Genomic DNA, 15,177 nt, shown 5'->3' on the forward strand with positions numbered 1-15,177 from the left:
TGCAGTATAATAAATCCTATCCTGCTGATATAAATGCTATTTAAATGCACATTCAATACACATCTCTCTTAGCCTCTACTTCCAACTAGCTAGTCACCCATAAGCCACTCTAAACAGAAATTCCAGAGCTGTGTGTCCCAAACTCCCTTTTCAGCTCTCCCCAATTTCAGTAATTATCATCTCCATTTACTTAGTTGCTCAATCCAGAATTTTCAAGCAAGGAGGGAAGACTTTTTCCTTTTCCTCAATTCCTCCCCTTTTTCTCGCCTCTTTGATTACTAAATTAGTTCCTGAGTATGTTTCACATACCTCGGACCTCTACCTTAGCCTACTTCCTGTTCCTGTTTCCAGCCTTGGAATATATGTGCTTTTCCATGTTACAGAATCAGGAGTTATTAAAGAGTCAACAGTAAAATTCTGCTTCCCACTCTGTCCCCCGCCACCCAGTTTGTTCTGTTCCTTGTGTATCCTGTGGGAGATAACACTCTGCACATAGTAACAGACAAGTCTGAATTTCTCTCAGAATAATCTTTTAAAATGCTAATCTGACCATATTTCCCCCAGTGTAAAGCCTCTTACTGCCTTCTGGTTAACAAGCTTTTCGATGCCGAGGATTCTGCCTTGGCAGCCCCCTCACCTTCCCTTCCTCTCACTACATTCCAGATCTGCTGATCTTTCCTTTCCTATTCAACACCCCTCCCAATTGACTTCTTTCCTGTCTCAAGATCCTGCGCAGTTCCCTCTGTTTTAAGAGCTCCGCCCCCACCCCCTCTACATACTAATCCTCCCATAAATACTCTCTCCTCTGGGAGTAAGCTTAGTCCTTCCACCCTTGTTGTTTTTGATCATTGCCCTCCATGTGTCATCTTCAAAGCCTCTACCACACATGTCATTTATACAGTCAGCCCTCTATATTCACTAGCTCTGCATCCATGGAGTCAACCAACCACAATGGAAAGTATTTGAAAAATGTGGTAACTATGGTTGACAACAATTCATTGTATATTTTAAAAGGGGTAGAGAGAGAATATTTTATGTTCCCAACACGAAGAAAAGATCAATGTTTGAGGTGATGGGTTATGCCAGTTACCTTGACCTGATAGTTACATATTGTATACATGTGTTAAAATACCATGTTGTACCCCATAAATATGTGCAGTTTTGTGTCAAATAAAAATAAAAAAATGGTTGATAAGGTGGTGCACACCTATAATCCCAGCAGCTCTGGAAGCTGAGGCAGGAGGATTTCACATTTAAAGGCAGCCTCAGTAACTTAGTGAGGCCCTAAACAACTTAGTGAGACCCTGTTTCAAAATAAAAAAACGAAAAAATGGGCTGGGGATGTGGCTCAGTGGTTAAGCATCCCTGGGTTCAATACCTAGTACCAAAAGAGGAGGAGGAGGAGGGGGAGGAGGAGGAGGAGGAGGAGGGGGAGGGGAGGGGGAGGGGAGGGGGAGGAGGAGGAGGAGGGGGAGGGGAGGAGGAGGAGGGGGAGGGGAGGGGAGGGGGAGGGGGAGGAGGAGAAACTGTGTCTTATGTACAGACTTCTCTTGTAATTATTTCCTAAACAAAATAACAGTAAAACCGCTATATTTACATAGCATGTACATTGTATTAAGTATTATAATTAATATAGAGTTGATTTAAAGTATATAGGAGGATGTGTGTAGGTTATCTGTAAATATTACACCATTTACAGAGGGGACTTGAGCATCTATGGATTTTGGTATCTGTGGAAGTCTGGAACTAATCCTCTGTTGTTTACTTCTTTGTTGATCACTTCACATTAAAGTTTCATGAGAAAAGAGACTGGATAACAGTCTCTTACACAGCCCCTACTTCTGTGCCTGTCATAAAATAGGTGCACAGTAAACATTTGATGAATGAATGAGGAATTGCTGGAAAAACTAGTGCCCTGGGGGTGAGGATGGGTGGAAGCAGATGAAACAAAAAAGAGCAAATACCCTCTATGACTTGAGCAGGCAAATTTGGCCTCTGTGTTTCCTCACTCTGACCCCAGAGATTTTGATCCCAAGCTTCCTCACACTGTGTGGCTGCCCATGTGGCCAGCCACCCAGCATGGACAAGAGGGGCTTAGGAAAGGCAGAGCGGAGTGTCACTCCCAAAGTTTGAAGCTCTTTAATTCCTTGGGATGAGGTGGCAGCAAACACAGAGCCCTCATTTGCCAGAGCTGGTATTTTGTCACAGACATTTAATAACTGGTTTAAACAGAAATATTAAGCAACCATTCTTCCTTTGTTTTAGGGACTGAATGTTCCTTTTTTTTTTTTTTTTTTACAAGCAAATAAAACCAGAAGAAGACAGTGACTCCCACATAGAAACAACAACATATTTATAAGGAAATATTAACTCCATCATCTCAAATCAGATTCTGATTTTGCTTTATATATTTTAAATTCTACATATTTATTTTTCTGATCATAAAATAAGGTCTCATGTAATTATAAATAATGTAATACTGCAATTATCTTAAAAGGATGAACTATAGAAATGAAAATCACCATCATGGAACAAGGCCTTTGTTTCAAAATCACGAAAGCTTTCATCTCTTACTCTGTCCTTGGAAACTAAAACACAAAAGCCCCATTCATTCAGTTTAATTTCACCTTCTGAATTTATTTCTAGGTACCCAGATCAGCTGATTGGATTAGTCAGGTAATGTAACCCAACCATTTTTGCCTTTATCTCTTACCAGAAAAGAGGATAAAATCCAAGCTCCTTAATGTAGTATACAAGACCCCTCATTATCTGGCCCCAGGCCAGTCTCTAGTCTTGTTTCTCACTACTTCCTTCCCTGACCAACTAAATGGGGAGCTTACTGGAGAATGGCCATGAGCTCACAAGTGTGTTCTAAGGATCCAGAACTCTCCTATTCATGATATACTTCTCGCCAGAGTATAGAAGGATTCCCAGCTCTTTCTTTTGTATATGGTACAAGCTTGGGGGGAATAATTTAAAGGATCCTGCTGTGCTGATTCACAAATTGATGCACTAGGAAATGAATTCAACTGGGGAAAGTAGGCTTGGCTATTTTGATCATCACATAGAGATAAGAACTATCCTCAAGTGTTGGGGCAGTGTCACCTAGTTCACAGATGCCTTAAAGAAAACCTCTTCTCTGAAGACTTCCCTAGCTTGCAGTACTGTTTGGTCAAGGACTTTTAGCATTTCATCACATGTAAAAAGTGACATTTAGATGTTCCTGCTATATGGCCTGGAGCTCCTCCATGCCTGGAATAGTAGTGGGTAGAAATGAAGTTGCAGAGAAAAAATATTTTCTCATTGGAGGCTCACTAGAAATCATTGCAAACAAGTTTTTAAATTTTTAAAATTCATTTTAGTTATAAATAATATTAGGATTCATTTTTACATAATCATACAAACATGAAATACAATTGGCTTCAATTCAGTCCCCAGTACTTCACCTTTCAGTATAGTACAGTGCAGTAGAGTAGCAGGCATTTAACCTAACCTGGCCACAGGAAGGTTAATACCAGAAGTGCTCTTCCAACTCAAAATGTCCTTGTTCACATCATGGTGGTGATGGTGGCAAGGTGTATCTGCACTTGGGAGTGCTTTTTGAAAAAGGGACCTGAGGAAGAACTGGGAATGAATCTGACCTAACTTTCCTATGTCCATATATGAATATACCACAGTGAATCTCACTTTCATATACATCCACAAGGCACTAATCAAAAAAAAAAAAACTATAAATAAGTGTATCAGTAGAGGAAAGGGAACAGGGGAGGGAAGAGGGATGGAAAGGGCAAGAACTGGGGACTGAATTGTATTAAATTATCTTCCATGCTTGTATAATTATGTCAAAGTGAACCCTAATATTATTTATAACCAAAATGAACTAATAAAAAAAATAAAATATTTTTTAAAAAGGGAGCCCTCAAAAGAAGTCTTGTGTTGACAGGGTAGTTAAGCTTGATTGTGGTTCAGTTGTTTATATGAAGTTGTGCAAGGGATAACATTGCATAGAGTTACCAAAAGAAGAAGAAGAGGAGGAGGAGGACGTGTAATTGATAAAATGTGAATAAGCTCTATGGTTTGTAAAACACCAATTTCCTGGGTTTATATTATATAGTCACCATGCAAGATGTTAACACTAGGAGAGATGGAGAGAAGAGTGCCCTGGGAAAGTTTTAAGTGAGGACAAAGGAGCTCAGTCCTGGAGCAAATGATCTAAAAAAAAAAAAAATGCACTAGGAATGATTTTTTTTTTTTAAGTATTTTAGTTTTCGGTGGACACAACATCTTTATTTTATTTTTATGTGGTGCTGAGGATTGAACCCAGCACCCTGCGCATGCCAGGCGAGCGTGCTACCGCTTGAGCCACATCCTCAGCCCAAGGAATGATCTTGAAGCTTGAAAATATATACAAAAAAAAACAAAACAAAACAGTATCTCCATGTCCAGACCCAAAGATGTTCCTGAAGAAAAAGATAGAGTGGGCTACCTTGGTCAGCGAATTCAAAATGAGTACAAAGTCTAAAAGACCTTCAACAGCATGCTTTTTGTTAGCAGCTAAGTGATTTGTCAGCCCCTTTCCTGTAGGCCTTAGAAATAATCTTGAAAGCTGGGGAAACACTGCATGTTTATATATATATATATATATATATATATATATATATACACACATACATACATACATATACATATATATATACATACATACATATACATATATATATACACATACATACATACATATACATATATATATAAATAAATATATATATATATGTATATATATATATATATATATATATATATATATATATATATATATGTATATTTAGTTTTCGGCGGACACAACATCTTTGGGGTTTTTTTGTGGTGCTGAGGATTGAACCCGGGCCTCACGCATGCGGCGAGCGCGCTGGCTTGAGCCACATCCCCAGCCCTGTTATATATTTTGAAGATTACCATTCTCAGACCATGTTAGCCTGATTCAGCATCACTAACTGCAGCTTAATTCAACCATTCAGCAATATTTATCGAGCACCTAATGTGTGACTGGCCCTTCTGACACTTCTAAGTGCTGGTGTTATGTCCAGGAACAAAACAAGAATTCTGCCCTGGAAGAGCTTATGTTCTAGCATAGAGGAGGAAACAGGAAGAGAAAAACAACTAACATAAGTGAAATATAGGGCAAACCAAAAGATGATAACTATATGGGGTGAGGGAATAGACCCAGGTAAAGAGGACCAAGAGAGGGTTTGGTGTGTAGGACAAGGAGTGTCACTCACTTCTCTTGAGTTTTTAAAGGATGTTTGTATTGAAATCAACCCTCTATTTGAATTTTCTTTTCCTGCCACCAAATTCTCTACCTCCTATTCCTTTCCTAATTTTTTTTTTTTTTCAGAACTGGGGATCAAACCCAGGGCCTCACGCATGCTGGGCAAGTGTTGTACCACTGAGCTACAAGCACAGCTCTCTTTATTTTGAGATAAGATCTTAGTAAGTTACTCAGGCTGGCCTTGAATTTGGGATCCTCCTGCCTCAGCCTCCTGGGAAGCTAGAGTTACAAGTATGCACCACTGAGTTCAGCCCTCTAATGCCATTTTCTTCATCAGTGACTCTCCCCCTTTTTACTCTTTTACCCCTCTGACCTTTCTTTCCTCTTTCCCTTACATTTGTTTTTCTCTTTCTCCCAATTCATTTTGTCCCATTCACTTGTTCTTATGTAGTTTTCTTTTGGAACTAATGTTCATTTGATTAAACTAAAGTCCATGTGCCTTGTGTTACATTGTTTATTTTATTGTTCACTTGACAAATGCTTTTTATTCTAACTGATGTAGTCAGAGATTAATCCTACTTCCACGGACTCTCATCTCTTAGGGCCATGCCCCATATAGAGGACCCCACCCCAGATATTTCTGGAACCTGGAGGAGCACCTCACAAGAATGTTCAGAGCAGTCCTATTCATGAAAGCCCATGGATAAATAAGTATTTAGATATTGGGATACTATACAGCAGTACAAATTAATGAATGGTTGCTGCATGCATAAACAGGGAGGAAACTGATGATGATAACATTGAGTAAAAGAAAACACACAAAAGTGAAGGAGGAAAATAATCCTTGCTTCCATTTATTGCCATTCAAAAAATAGGTTTTATGACTGAGGACAGTGATTACCCTTGGCTTTACTAGGCAGGAGGAGTTTGGGAGGGCTGCAGGGCACTGATTCTATTCTGCTTGTTGATGTGGGACTGGCTGACGAGTGTGCTTGTGAAAATTCTTTAAGAATACACTAGGATTTGTATTCTTTTTATATGTATGTTGAACTAGAATGAAGAGTTTGCTTAAGATAATGAAAATCATTGTACAAAATAAGCTGTAAATATTTGGTTAAGAATTACGGATTTTATTGAGATTTGTGAATAACGTTATTTATGCATTGATAAACCTACAAAAAATTACCTACAAATGGAAGTAGGGCTATGAAGAATACATCAAAATGATGACTGATAAAAGTAATGGCAAGGGCTGGGATTGTGGCTCAGTGGTAGAGTGCTCCCCTAGTATGGGCGGGACCTGGGTTCGATCCTCAGCACCACATAAAAATAAAGGCATTGTGTTGTGTCTATCTACATTTTTTTTTAAAGTAATGGCAAACTTGGAATATGGGATTTTAAAATTATATTTAATAGTTTTTCTCAGAAAGGACACACCTCAGGAAAAGGCAACTTTGCATTTATTAAATTTATGTGTAAATATTTTCAAATTTATATTATTTCAGGTTTTTCTTAATAACACTCCTTTGGCACACGAATTAAAATCAAGAATCAATAAATGGGATGGACTCAAACTAAAAAGTTTCTTCTCAGCAAAAGAAACAATCTGTGAGGTGAATAGAGAGCCTACATCTTGGGAGCAAATATTTACCCCTCACATATCAGATAGAGCACTAGGGTATATAAAGAACTCAAAAAGCTAAGCACCAAAAAAACAAATAACCCAATCAATAAATGGGCCAAGTACCTGAACAGACACTTTTCAGAAGAGGATATACAACCAATCAACAAATATATTTAAAAATGTTCATCATCACTAGTGATTAGAGAAATGCAAATCAAAACCACTTTAAGATTTCATCTTGCTCCAGTCAGAATGGCAGCTATTATGAAGACAAACAACAATAAGTGTTGGTGAGGATGTGGGGAAAAGGTACACTCATACATTGCTGATGGGACTGCAAATTGGTGCACCCAATTATGGAAAGCAGTATGGAGATTTCTTGGAAAATTGGGAATGGAACCACGATTTGACCCAGCTATCCCTCTCCTCGGACTATACCCAAAGGACTTAAAAAGAGCATACTACAGGGACATAGTCACATCAATGTTTATAGCAGCACAATTCACAATAGCTAAACTGTGGAACCAACCTAGATGCCCTTCAATATATGAATGGATAAAAAAAGTGGCATATATACACAATGGAATATTATTCGGCAATAAAAGAGAATAAAATCATGGCATTTGCAGGTAAATGGTTGGAGTTAGAGAAGATAATGCCAAGTGAAGTTAGCCAATCTCAAAACAACAAATGCCAAATGTTTTCTCTGATATAAGGAGGCTGATTCATAGTGGGGTAGGGAGAGGGAGCATAGAAAGAATAGACAAACTCTAGATAGGACAGAAGGGTGGGAGGGGAAGGGAGGGGGAGATGGGGTTACAATGATGGTGGAATGTGATGGTCATTATTATTTAAAGTACATGTATGAAGACACAAATTGGTATGAATATACTGTGTATACAACCAGAAATATGAAATATTGTGCTCTACATGTGAAATAAGAATTGTAACGCATTCTGCTCTCGTATATGAATTTAAATAAATAAATAAATAAAACATGGAAAAAAGTAATGACAAACTTGGAATATGGGATTTTAAAATTATGTTTAATAGTTTTTCTCAGAAAAGACACACTTCAGAAAAAGGCAACTTTGCAATTATTAAATATATGTGTAAATATTTTCAAATTTACATGATTTAAGGTTTTTACTTGCTATTAAAATTCATATGTAATACTACAATCATCCTATAGGTTAGAATATGACAGAGATAGTTTTAATTTCAAGTAAAATTTCCATAGACAATACAGAATTAAGGGTATACTTGCTATTCACAAAATGCATAGGAGAGTATTTCTAGAGTGTGCAGGTGAAACAAGTAAGACTGGTCTTCTTAGTCGCAAATGGACCCAAGATTTTACAAAAATCCAACTTATAAAATGGAACTTTGGTATCTCCTTAAAAAAAAAAAAGAGAGAAAGAGAGAGAGAGAGAGAGAGCAGTGCACACATTCCCTCTATTGAACAGAGGTATTCTTTCATTTTCTGCAAGACTATTACATTCACTCTTTAGAGATAATTTTTGCCCTTATAATCAGGTATCACTATGAAAATGAGATAGCATTATAATTCTGGTTTTGCCACAACTAGATATAATCACAATTCAGGATCACCTAATTTTATATTATCACTGATCATCTTCCTTCAGAAGTGGGAACATGGTTTCTGATTTTATTTAAGAAAAAAAAAAAAACAGAGATGACACATTGTACCTTTGGATAACCAAACACATTTGGGAATTTCACACACCTGTGCTAAAGGGAAATATAGCCCTCAATCAAGCAGGACACTGGCTCAACTGAAGACCTAAGTACTTATTTGTTTCTGGAAATGGTGACTTCACTCCAACCTATATATTATACATTAATACCTAGAACTGTATTTGGAAAAGACTAAGTAAAAATGAAAGATAAAATTTGCTGGCTTAAGATATGGATTTTTTTAAAGTATCTATTCCCAAAGTATATATTCCAAACCATTTTTTCCTTTTGAGTTCACTCATTTTAAGTACAGACTACTATAGACATTTTATTTTTAGATTTCTTTTGAAAAGTAGTTAGAATTCAATTAAATATTACTTTATGTACTGATAAGTGGAGAAAAATATAAGCTAATTTTAATCATCATGATCTTATATCAAAATTGGTTTTGCTCATAATAGCAGTTTTCAATATATCATACCTATATAAAGTTTCACACAATGAGCATTTCTATAAGGATAAGTTAAAACTTCATTTTTAAGCTAGTCTGTCTCGTATTTTATTTTCTTTGATCTTAATTGTGATCTATGATGTTATCATATCAAAAAATTATTTCTATAAGCCATGAAAATCTCACTTCTCTGCCCCAATATTTTTAAAATATATGAGCCCCATTCTAATAGTTTTTAAGTGAACCATGTCCAGCATTAAAGAGATCCTAAATTCTGGTTATATATCTGGTCACATATAACAACACTTCATTACTAAGTACTAACCAAACTTGCATTTTAAAAACTTTGACTTATTTTGCAAAAAGGCTATTATTGATAAAAGCATGAATAATTGCATTTCAGCATTTTCTGAATGTGCCTTTACTCTGTGATCAGTGCAGCTCATGGATATCAAGGTCAATCAGAAATAGATCTTTCTTTATGATTAGTCCTTCCTGACTCACCCGCCCACAGAAGCTATTAGGTCAACACTTACTCTGATTGAACAGAGATATGCCAGTAACCTGGTGCACATTGCTAGTTCATCTGCATGACAGATTTGCAGCATCTTACAATGTCAGCAGATCCTGGACATTACCAATTTGCCTGGGCAATTCTCCTTGCCACTTTGCACATTTTAGAGGTAAGCTGCTTACTAAATAAATAAGGCACAGAAATTATCTAAATGTTTTCATCATTTAATGACTAAGAGGTTAAAAAACTCAATGACTTAAAAAAATGCAAAAGGAAAAGAATGAAGTGTTTCAAGTCCAAAGAAATAATCAATGCAGAAAATGTTTGCATATAATGATATTGTTGGGTAAATTATGCCTTGCAGTCCTTGTTTACAGTGAGTGACCTCCTGATCCCACTTTCAGGAAGCAAGTCTACGCATAGCCTGTGGAAACAAAAGGGAAACAGTGTTGGTGCGACTTGTGTCTACATCATCCTCTTATAAATACGTTTTTATGGTATTGGTTGCTTAATTTTATACATCTTAGGTACATATTGTCACAATAAAAGTAGAATAAAACTTAATGACCATCATACTTTAATTGGATTTATAGAAAAGCAATAATTACTATTTATTGAGCATTTACTATACATAAGACACTGCTCTTGTTATTTCACATGCATCCTTCACTTTTTAGAACTCTGTGGTATTTTCTATTTTACATGCAGATACCAAAATAAAGACAGGGTATGTAATTTACCCTGGGCTGTACAGCCAATATATCGCAGAATCAGGACTAGCCCGCAGATCTGTCTGGTCCTAAAGCCCATGCCGTTGAAACTGCTATGCCATACTGCTTCACCACCTATAGAAGCCTAACTGAATGATCCTTTTATGTGGTAGTCAACAAAAATCCTATAATATAACAGCTTCTTCTTAAGTTCCAGTTTTGAGAGGAGTTTTTACTCAAACTAAGGCTGCCCTATATCCATAGAGTCATAAGTTACTAAAACTGGAAGAAATTCTCAGCTCATAATGACTTTCCTAGGCTCATTAAGCTGGTGGGCTAAGATGCAGGGCCTGTGATTCTCACTCTAGCAATATCTTTATCAAATTTGCTGCTCATTGTCTCTATTGCCTGATTTTATGACAGGGGTTTGGATGTTATTCTTTTTTAAAAATATTATTTATTCTGTGTGGGAGGCCGTCACTCTATGTTACCAGCATTTTCCCTCCCTGATTAGTTGAGGCTCTGTCGGTCACTTCCAAGTGATTTGGCCACATCAAAGTGGCCCTAGATGGCTGCCCCGATCTTGGAAGTCACAAAATGTCACAAAATGTGTTTTCATGTGTAGGCGTGCCTTCTTGCAGCCCCATGGGTTGAGCTATGCTCAGCTGTTCCTTTGTGATGTCACCCCCTTGCCCTGTTTGGGATAGAATGTTCCACAGAAACGCCCTTTGTGTGTCCGCTTCTCTTGCTCTGCCTTTGGATGTGGCCTTCCTAGATGTCAGTCAACCTGCTGACAGCAGACATCATGAAGCTAGACTCAGCCCCTTGAAACTTGACCCTTTGCCTCATTTGAATGGCATCTCCTCAATAAAAGGGGTCAGCACGAGCTCACACACTCTCTCTCTCTTTCTGCGGACCCTTAAGGTCAGAAAACCTCTTATATGTAATTTTGTATAACAATGAGGATCTCCCTCCATTACCATGCAATTTCCCTTTTCTCTCCCTTTCCCTCCCACCTCATGTCTCTGTTTAATGTTAATCTTTTCTTCCTGCTCTTCCTCCCTGCTTTGTTCTTAGTTGCTCTCATTATATCAAAGAAGACATTTGGTATTTGTTTTTTAGGGATTGGCTAGCTTCACTAAGCATAATCTGCTCTAGCGCCATCCATTTCCCTGCAAATTCCATGATTTTGTCATTTTTTAGTGCTGTATAATACTCCATTGTGTATAAATGCCACATTTTTTTTATCCATTCATCTATTGAAGGGCATCTGGGTTGGTTCCACAGTCTAGCGATTGTGAATTGTGCTGCTATGAACATCGATGTGGCAGTATCCCTGTAGTACGCTCTTTTAAGGTCTTTAGGGAATAGTCCGAGAAGGGCAATAGCTGGGTCAAATGGTGGTTCCATTCCCAGCTTTCCCAGGAATCTCCATACTGCTTTCCAAATTGGCCGCACCAGTTTGCAGTCCCACCAGCAATGTACAAGAGTACCCTTTTCGCCACATCCTCGCCAGCACTTGTTGTTGTTTGACTTCATAATGGCTGCCAATCTTACTGGAGTGAGATGGTATCTTAGGGTGGTTTTGATTTGCATTTCTCTGACTGCTAGAGATGGTGAGCATTTTTTCATGTACTTGTTGATTGATTGTATGTGAGGGGAATGGGAAAATAAACAATGAGAGAAATGAATTACAGTAGATGGGGTAGAGAGAGAAGATGGGAGGGGAGGGGAGGGGAGATAGTTGAGGATAGGAAAGGTAGCAGAATACAACAGTTACTAATAGGGCATTATGTAAAAATGTAGATGTGTAACCGACGTGATTCTGCAATCTGTATTTGGGGTAAAATTGGGAGTTCAAAACCCACCTGAATCAAATGTATGAAATATGATATGTCAAGAGCTTTGTAATGTTTTGAACAACCAATAAAAAAAAAAAAAAGGTCAGAAAACCATTACAGGACCCCCAAAGAAAAAGGTATCTCTGTCTCTTGTGTGGTTATTTCCTCAGCCAAGTTCCCCTGGAGTGACCCTGAGTGTTTTTGTTGCCGGGAATGCGACAATTCTAATTTGTTATACATGACAGCAGAATGCATTTCAATTCATAGTACACATATAGAGCACAATTTTTCCCTTCTCTGGTTGTACACAAAATAGTCACACCATTTGTGTCTTCATACATGTACTTGAGGTAATGATATCCATCTCGTTTCACCATCTTTGCTACCTCCTGCCCCCTCCCTTCCTTTCCCTCCCCTTTTCCATATCTAAAGTTCCTGCATTACACCCATGCTTCCCCCGCTCCAATCCCCATTATGGATCAGCATCTTCATATCAGAGAAAACTATTCTTATGAACAATTTTTATCAAGACCTGGAAAAAAGGCAGAGAAGGCATGCTTATCTGATTTGCCTATGATATAGGTTGAGTTGGGGAGTTAATAGTTGATTGATAGGTTCAAGTTGCCAAACTGTTTCAATAAACTGGAACCATAAGGTACAATATAGCAGAAATATGTGTAATCTTACATTTGGGCCTAAAATCAATAACAATATACATGAGCACCCCTGTTAGACCACAGTTTGTATGAAAATGTCTTTAGTTGACCCTGTTGGGTAGATGCTAAGATTTGCATGTAGCTACAATGAAAGCAGACATTTTAAAGTTACAGTAATAAAAAGATCTTCAAAGGCTGGGGTTGTGGCTCAGTGGTAAAGAGCTCGCCTCACATGTGCAGAGCCCTGGGTTCAATCACCAGCACCACATAAAAATAAATAAATAAAATAAAGGTATTGTGTCCAACTACAACTAAAAAGATTTTTTTTAAATCAAGTTAAGTAGTGGTTGTATAATGTCCATCTGGGTCTGACTACCTTTAGGACTTTTTGTTCCCATCTTGGACAGTGAAATATTGACAAACTGCATGTCTGTGAGGAACAGTAGAAGAAATTGGAGGAGTTTTCCTGGAGGAGAGTCTGGAAGAGACATAAGAGCTATTCTCTGTTAAGTGGGAAGGTTTGTGTTGCTAAGGAAGGCAGATCTCATTCTCACTAGGTGGTTATTATGGAAAAGCCAAATTCAGTTTTGTAAACACAGCTAACATTTAGAAACTTGTGTCCATGTAGCAAACTCCATTGAGCATCACTTGTTGCCCGTTTTTGGAAATGTTCACACAAAAGTAAACATCCATCAAGAATGGTGCAGGAGGGATTTCTACATAGGGTGGGATGTGACACTACTTTTTTTTTTCAACACTGAGGATTGAACTTAGGGACACTCTACCACTGAACTGACCTACATCCCTAGCCCTTTTTGTTTATTTTGAGCCAGGGTCTCTCTAAACTGCTGAGGTTGGTCTTGAACTTATGTTCCTCCTGCCTCAACTTTCCAAATAGCTGGGATTACAGGCATGTGCCACCATATACCCAGCTAACTTCATTTTTAAGAAATCTTCCAACTTTAAAATTCTCTGATCTTGGGACTGGGGTTGTAGCTCAGTGGTAGAGTGCTTGCCTAGCAAATGTGAGGCACTGGATTTGATCCTCAGAATCACATAAAAATATAAATAAATAAAATAAAGGTACTGTGTCCATTTACAACAACAAAAAAAATCTTTTTTTAATTCTATGATCTTCCATTGTTGCTACCATTTTACTCAGGGGTGGAACCACAAAGCTTATTCAGACATTAGAAGTTCAGGCAAGTTTCCTAGGAATAGTCCAATGCCACAGAGCATCTGAAATACATAGAATCAGCCTCCAGTGGAAGGAGTATCTTTTTAAACCATTATCAGTCAGACGAAGAAAAGTCATAAGGTTTCTATTCCTTATGTACTATTCCTGAAGCTTATGAAATTCCTGGGTTAGGAATTCCTCCATTCACCTTCTCCCTATCCCATGGCCTCAGGTCTCTGAACAATATTTTTTGGAGTTAGGTATAAAATCAAGATGCAGTGCATTAGCTACTGCAAGTTGCTGATCATCTCTATATGCTTTCGACAAAAGGTTGTCAAGTATTTCATGTCTTCAAGGGAGAATTCTTGTTTTCTATTTTTCCCTCCTTTCAAGCCATCCTTTTTATATATTTTGGAACTCTTTTGCCTGAATGGTTCTTTTTCAAAAAATATTTATTTTTTAGTTGTAGATGGACACAATATCTTTATTTTATTTTACTTATTTTTTATGTGGTGCCAAGGAGCAAATCCAGGACCTCGCACATGCTAGGTGAGAGCTCTACCGCTGAGCCACAACCCCGGTCCCGTGAACGGTTCTTAATCAGACATACTCACTACTTGCCTTATTCGGTTTACTCAAAATTTAATCCAAACTATTTTCTTCAGGAGAAAATATCATACCTCATCCTGGACATCAAGTTCTTCCTCAGTCAACTCCGCTTCCATTAATTCAAGAGGATCTTTACAATCTTGAATGAGGGTGATCTTGACAAAGAGAACACAAAGTATTTATTGGCAATATAATAGCATTCATCCATCTGATACCACACTGAAAATTTGAAGCTCTGCTGGTGCTTCTCATCTCTAATCCCAGACTTCAGAATCCTCTTCAGATTTCTTCTTTTTTTTTTTTTTTTAATTTCCCACCTTACCATTTTCCCTATACCATTTTTTCACATTCAAGTGTGAAATAGAGAACTGGAGTTCTCTATTGTCCAAATTCCTTTTCAGCAGTCTTCCCCAACCTCTGAAGTGCATGCCTCTCAACAGGACAACCCCTGCCTAAAGGACTGAGCAGTCAATAGCTCTCTTTCAATAGCTAAGCTAAGAGCACTCCGTGCAGCACTGAGCAAACAGTGAATGCGCTGTGAAGGGCTCGTGATTCAGGTCATTAAATGGTCCCAACTTGAATTGGATGGAATTAATTTTATTGGAGGTGGAAACCAACAATCTATAGA

The 15,177-nt window shown here is 37.8% G+C and overlaps 1 protein-coding gene across 2 annotated transcripts in view; it reads right to left on the minus strand.

Annotated features, from left to right (window-relative positions):
- Nucleotides 1-7,920: 7,920 nt before the first annotated feature.
- Slc26a4 (solute carrier family 26 member 4) overlaps nucleotides 7,921-15,177 on the minus strand; it is a 56,443-nt gene continuing 49,186 nt past the window's right edge. For both annotated transcript variants that reach the window (XM_046422503.1, XM_046422502.1), the window contains 2 exons: nucleotides 14,621-14,704; nucleotides 7,921-9,980 (listed from right to left, as the gene is read on the minus strand). In XM_046422503.1, coding sequence (XP_046278459.1) covers nucleotides 9,957-9,980; nucleotides 14,621-14,704 — 108 coding nt within the window. In that variant the 3' untranslated portion in view covers nucleotides 7,921-9,956. The remainder of the gene's footprint in view (nucleotides 9,981-14,620; nucleotides 14,705-15,177) is intronic.

Source organism: Marmota monax, unplaced genomic scaffold (assembly GCF_021218885.2).
Source record: "Marmota monax isolate L192 unplaced genomic scaffold, Marmota_monax_Labrador192_F-V1.1 WCK01_AAM20220418_F8-fsc00027, whole genome shotgun sequence".
Lineage (NCBI taxonomy): Eukaryota > Metazoa > Chordata > Mammalia > Rodentia > Sciuridae > Marmota > Marmota monax.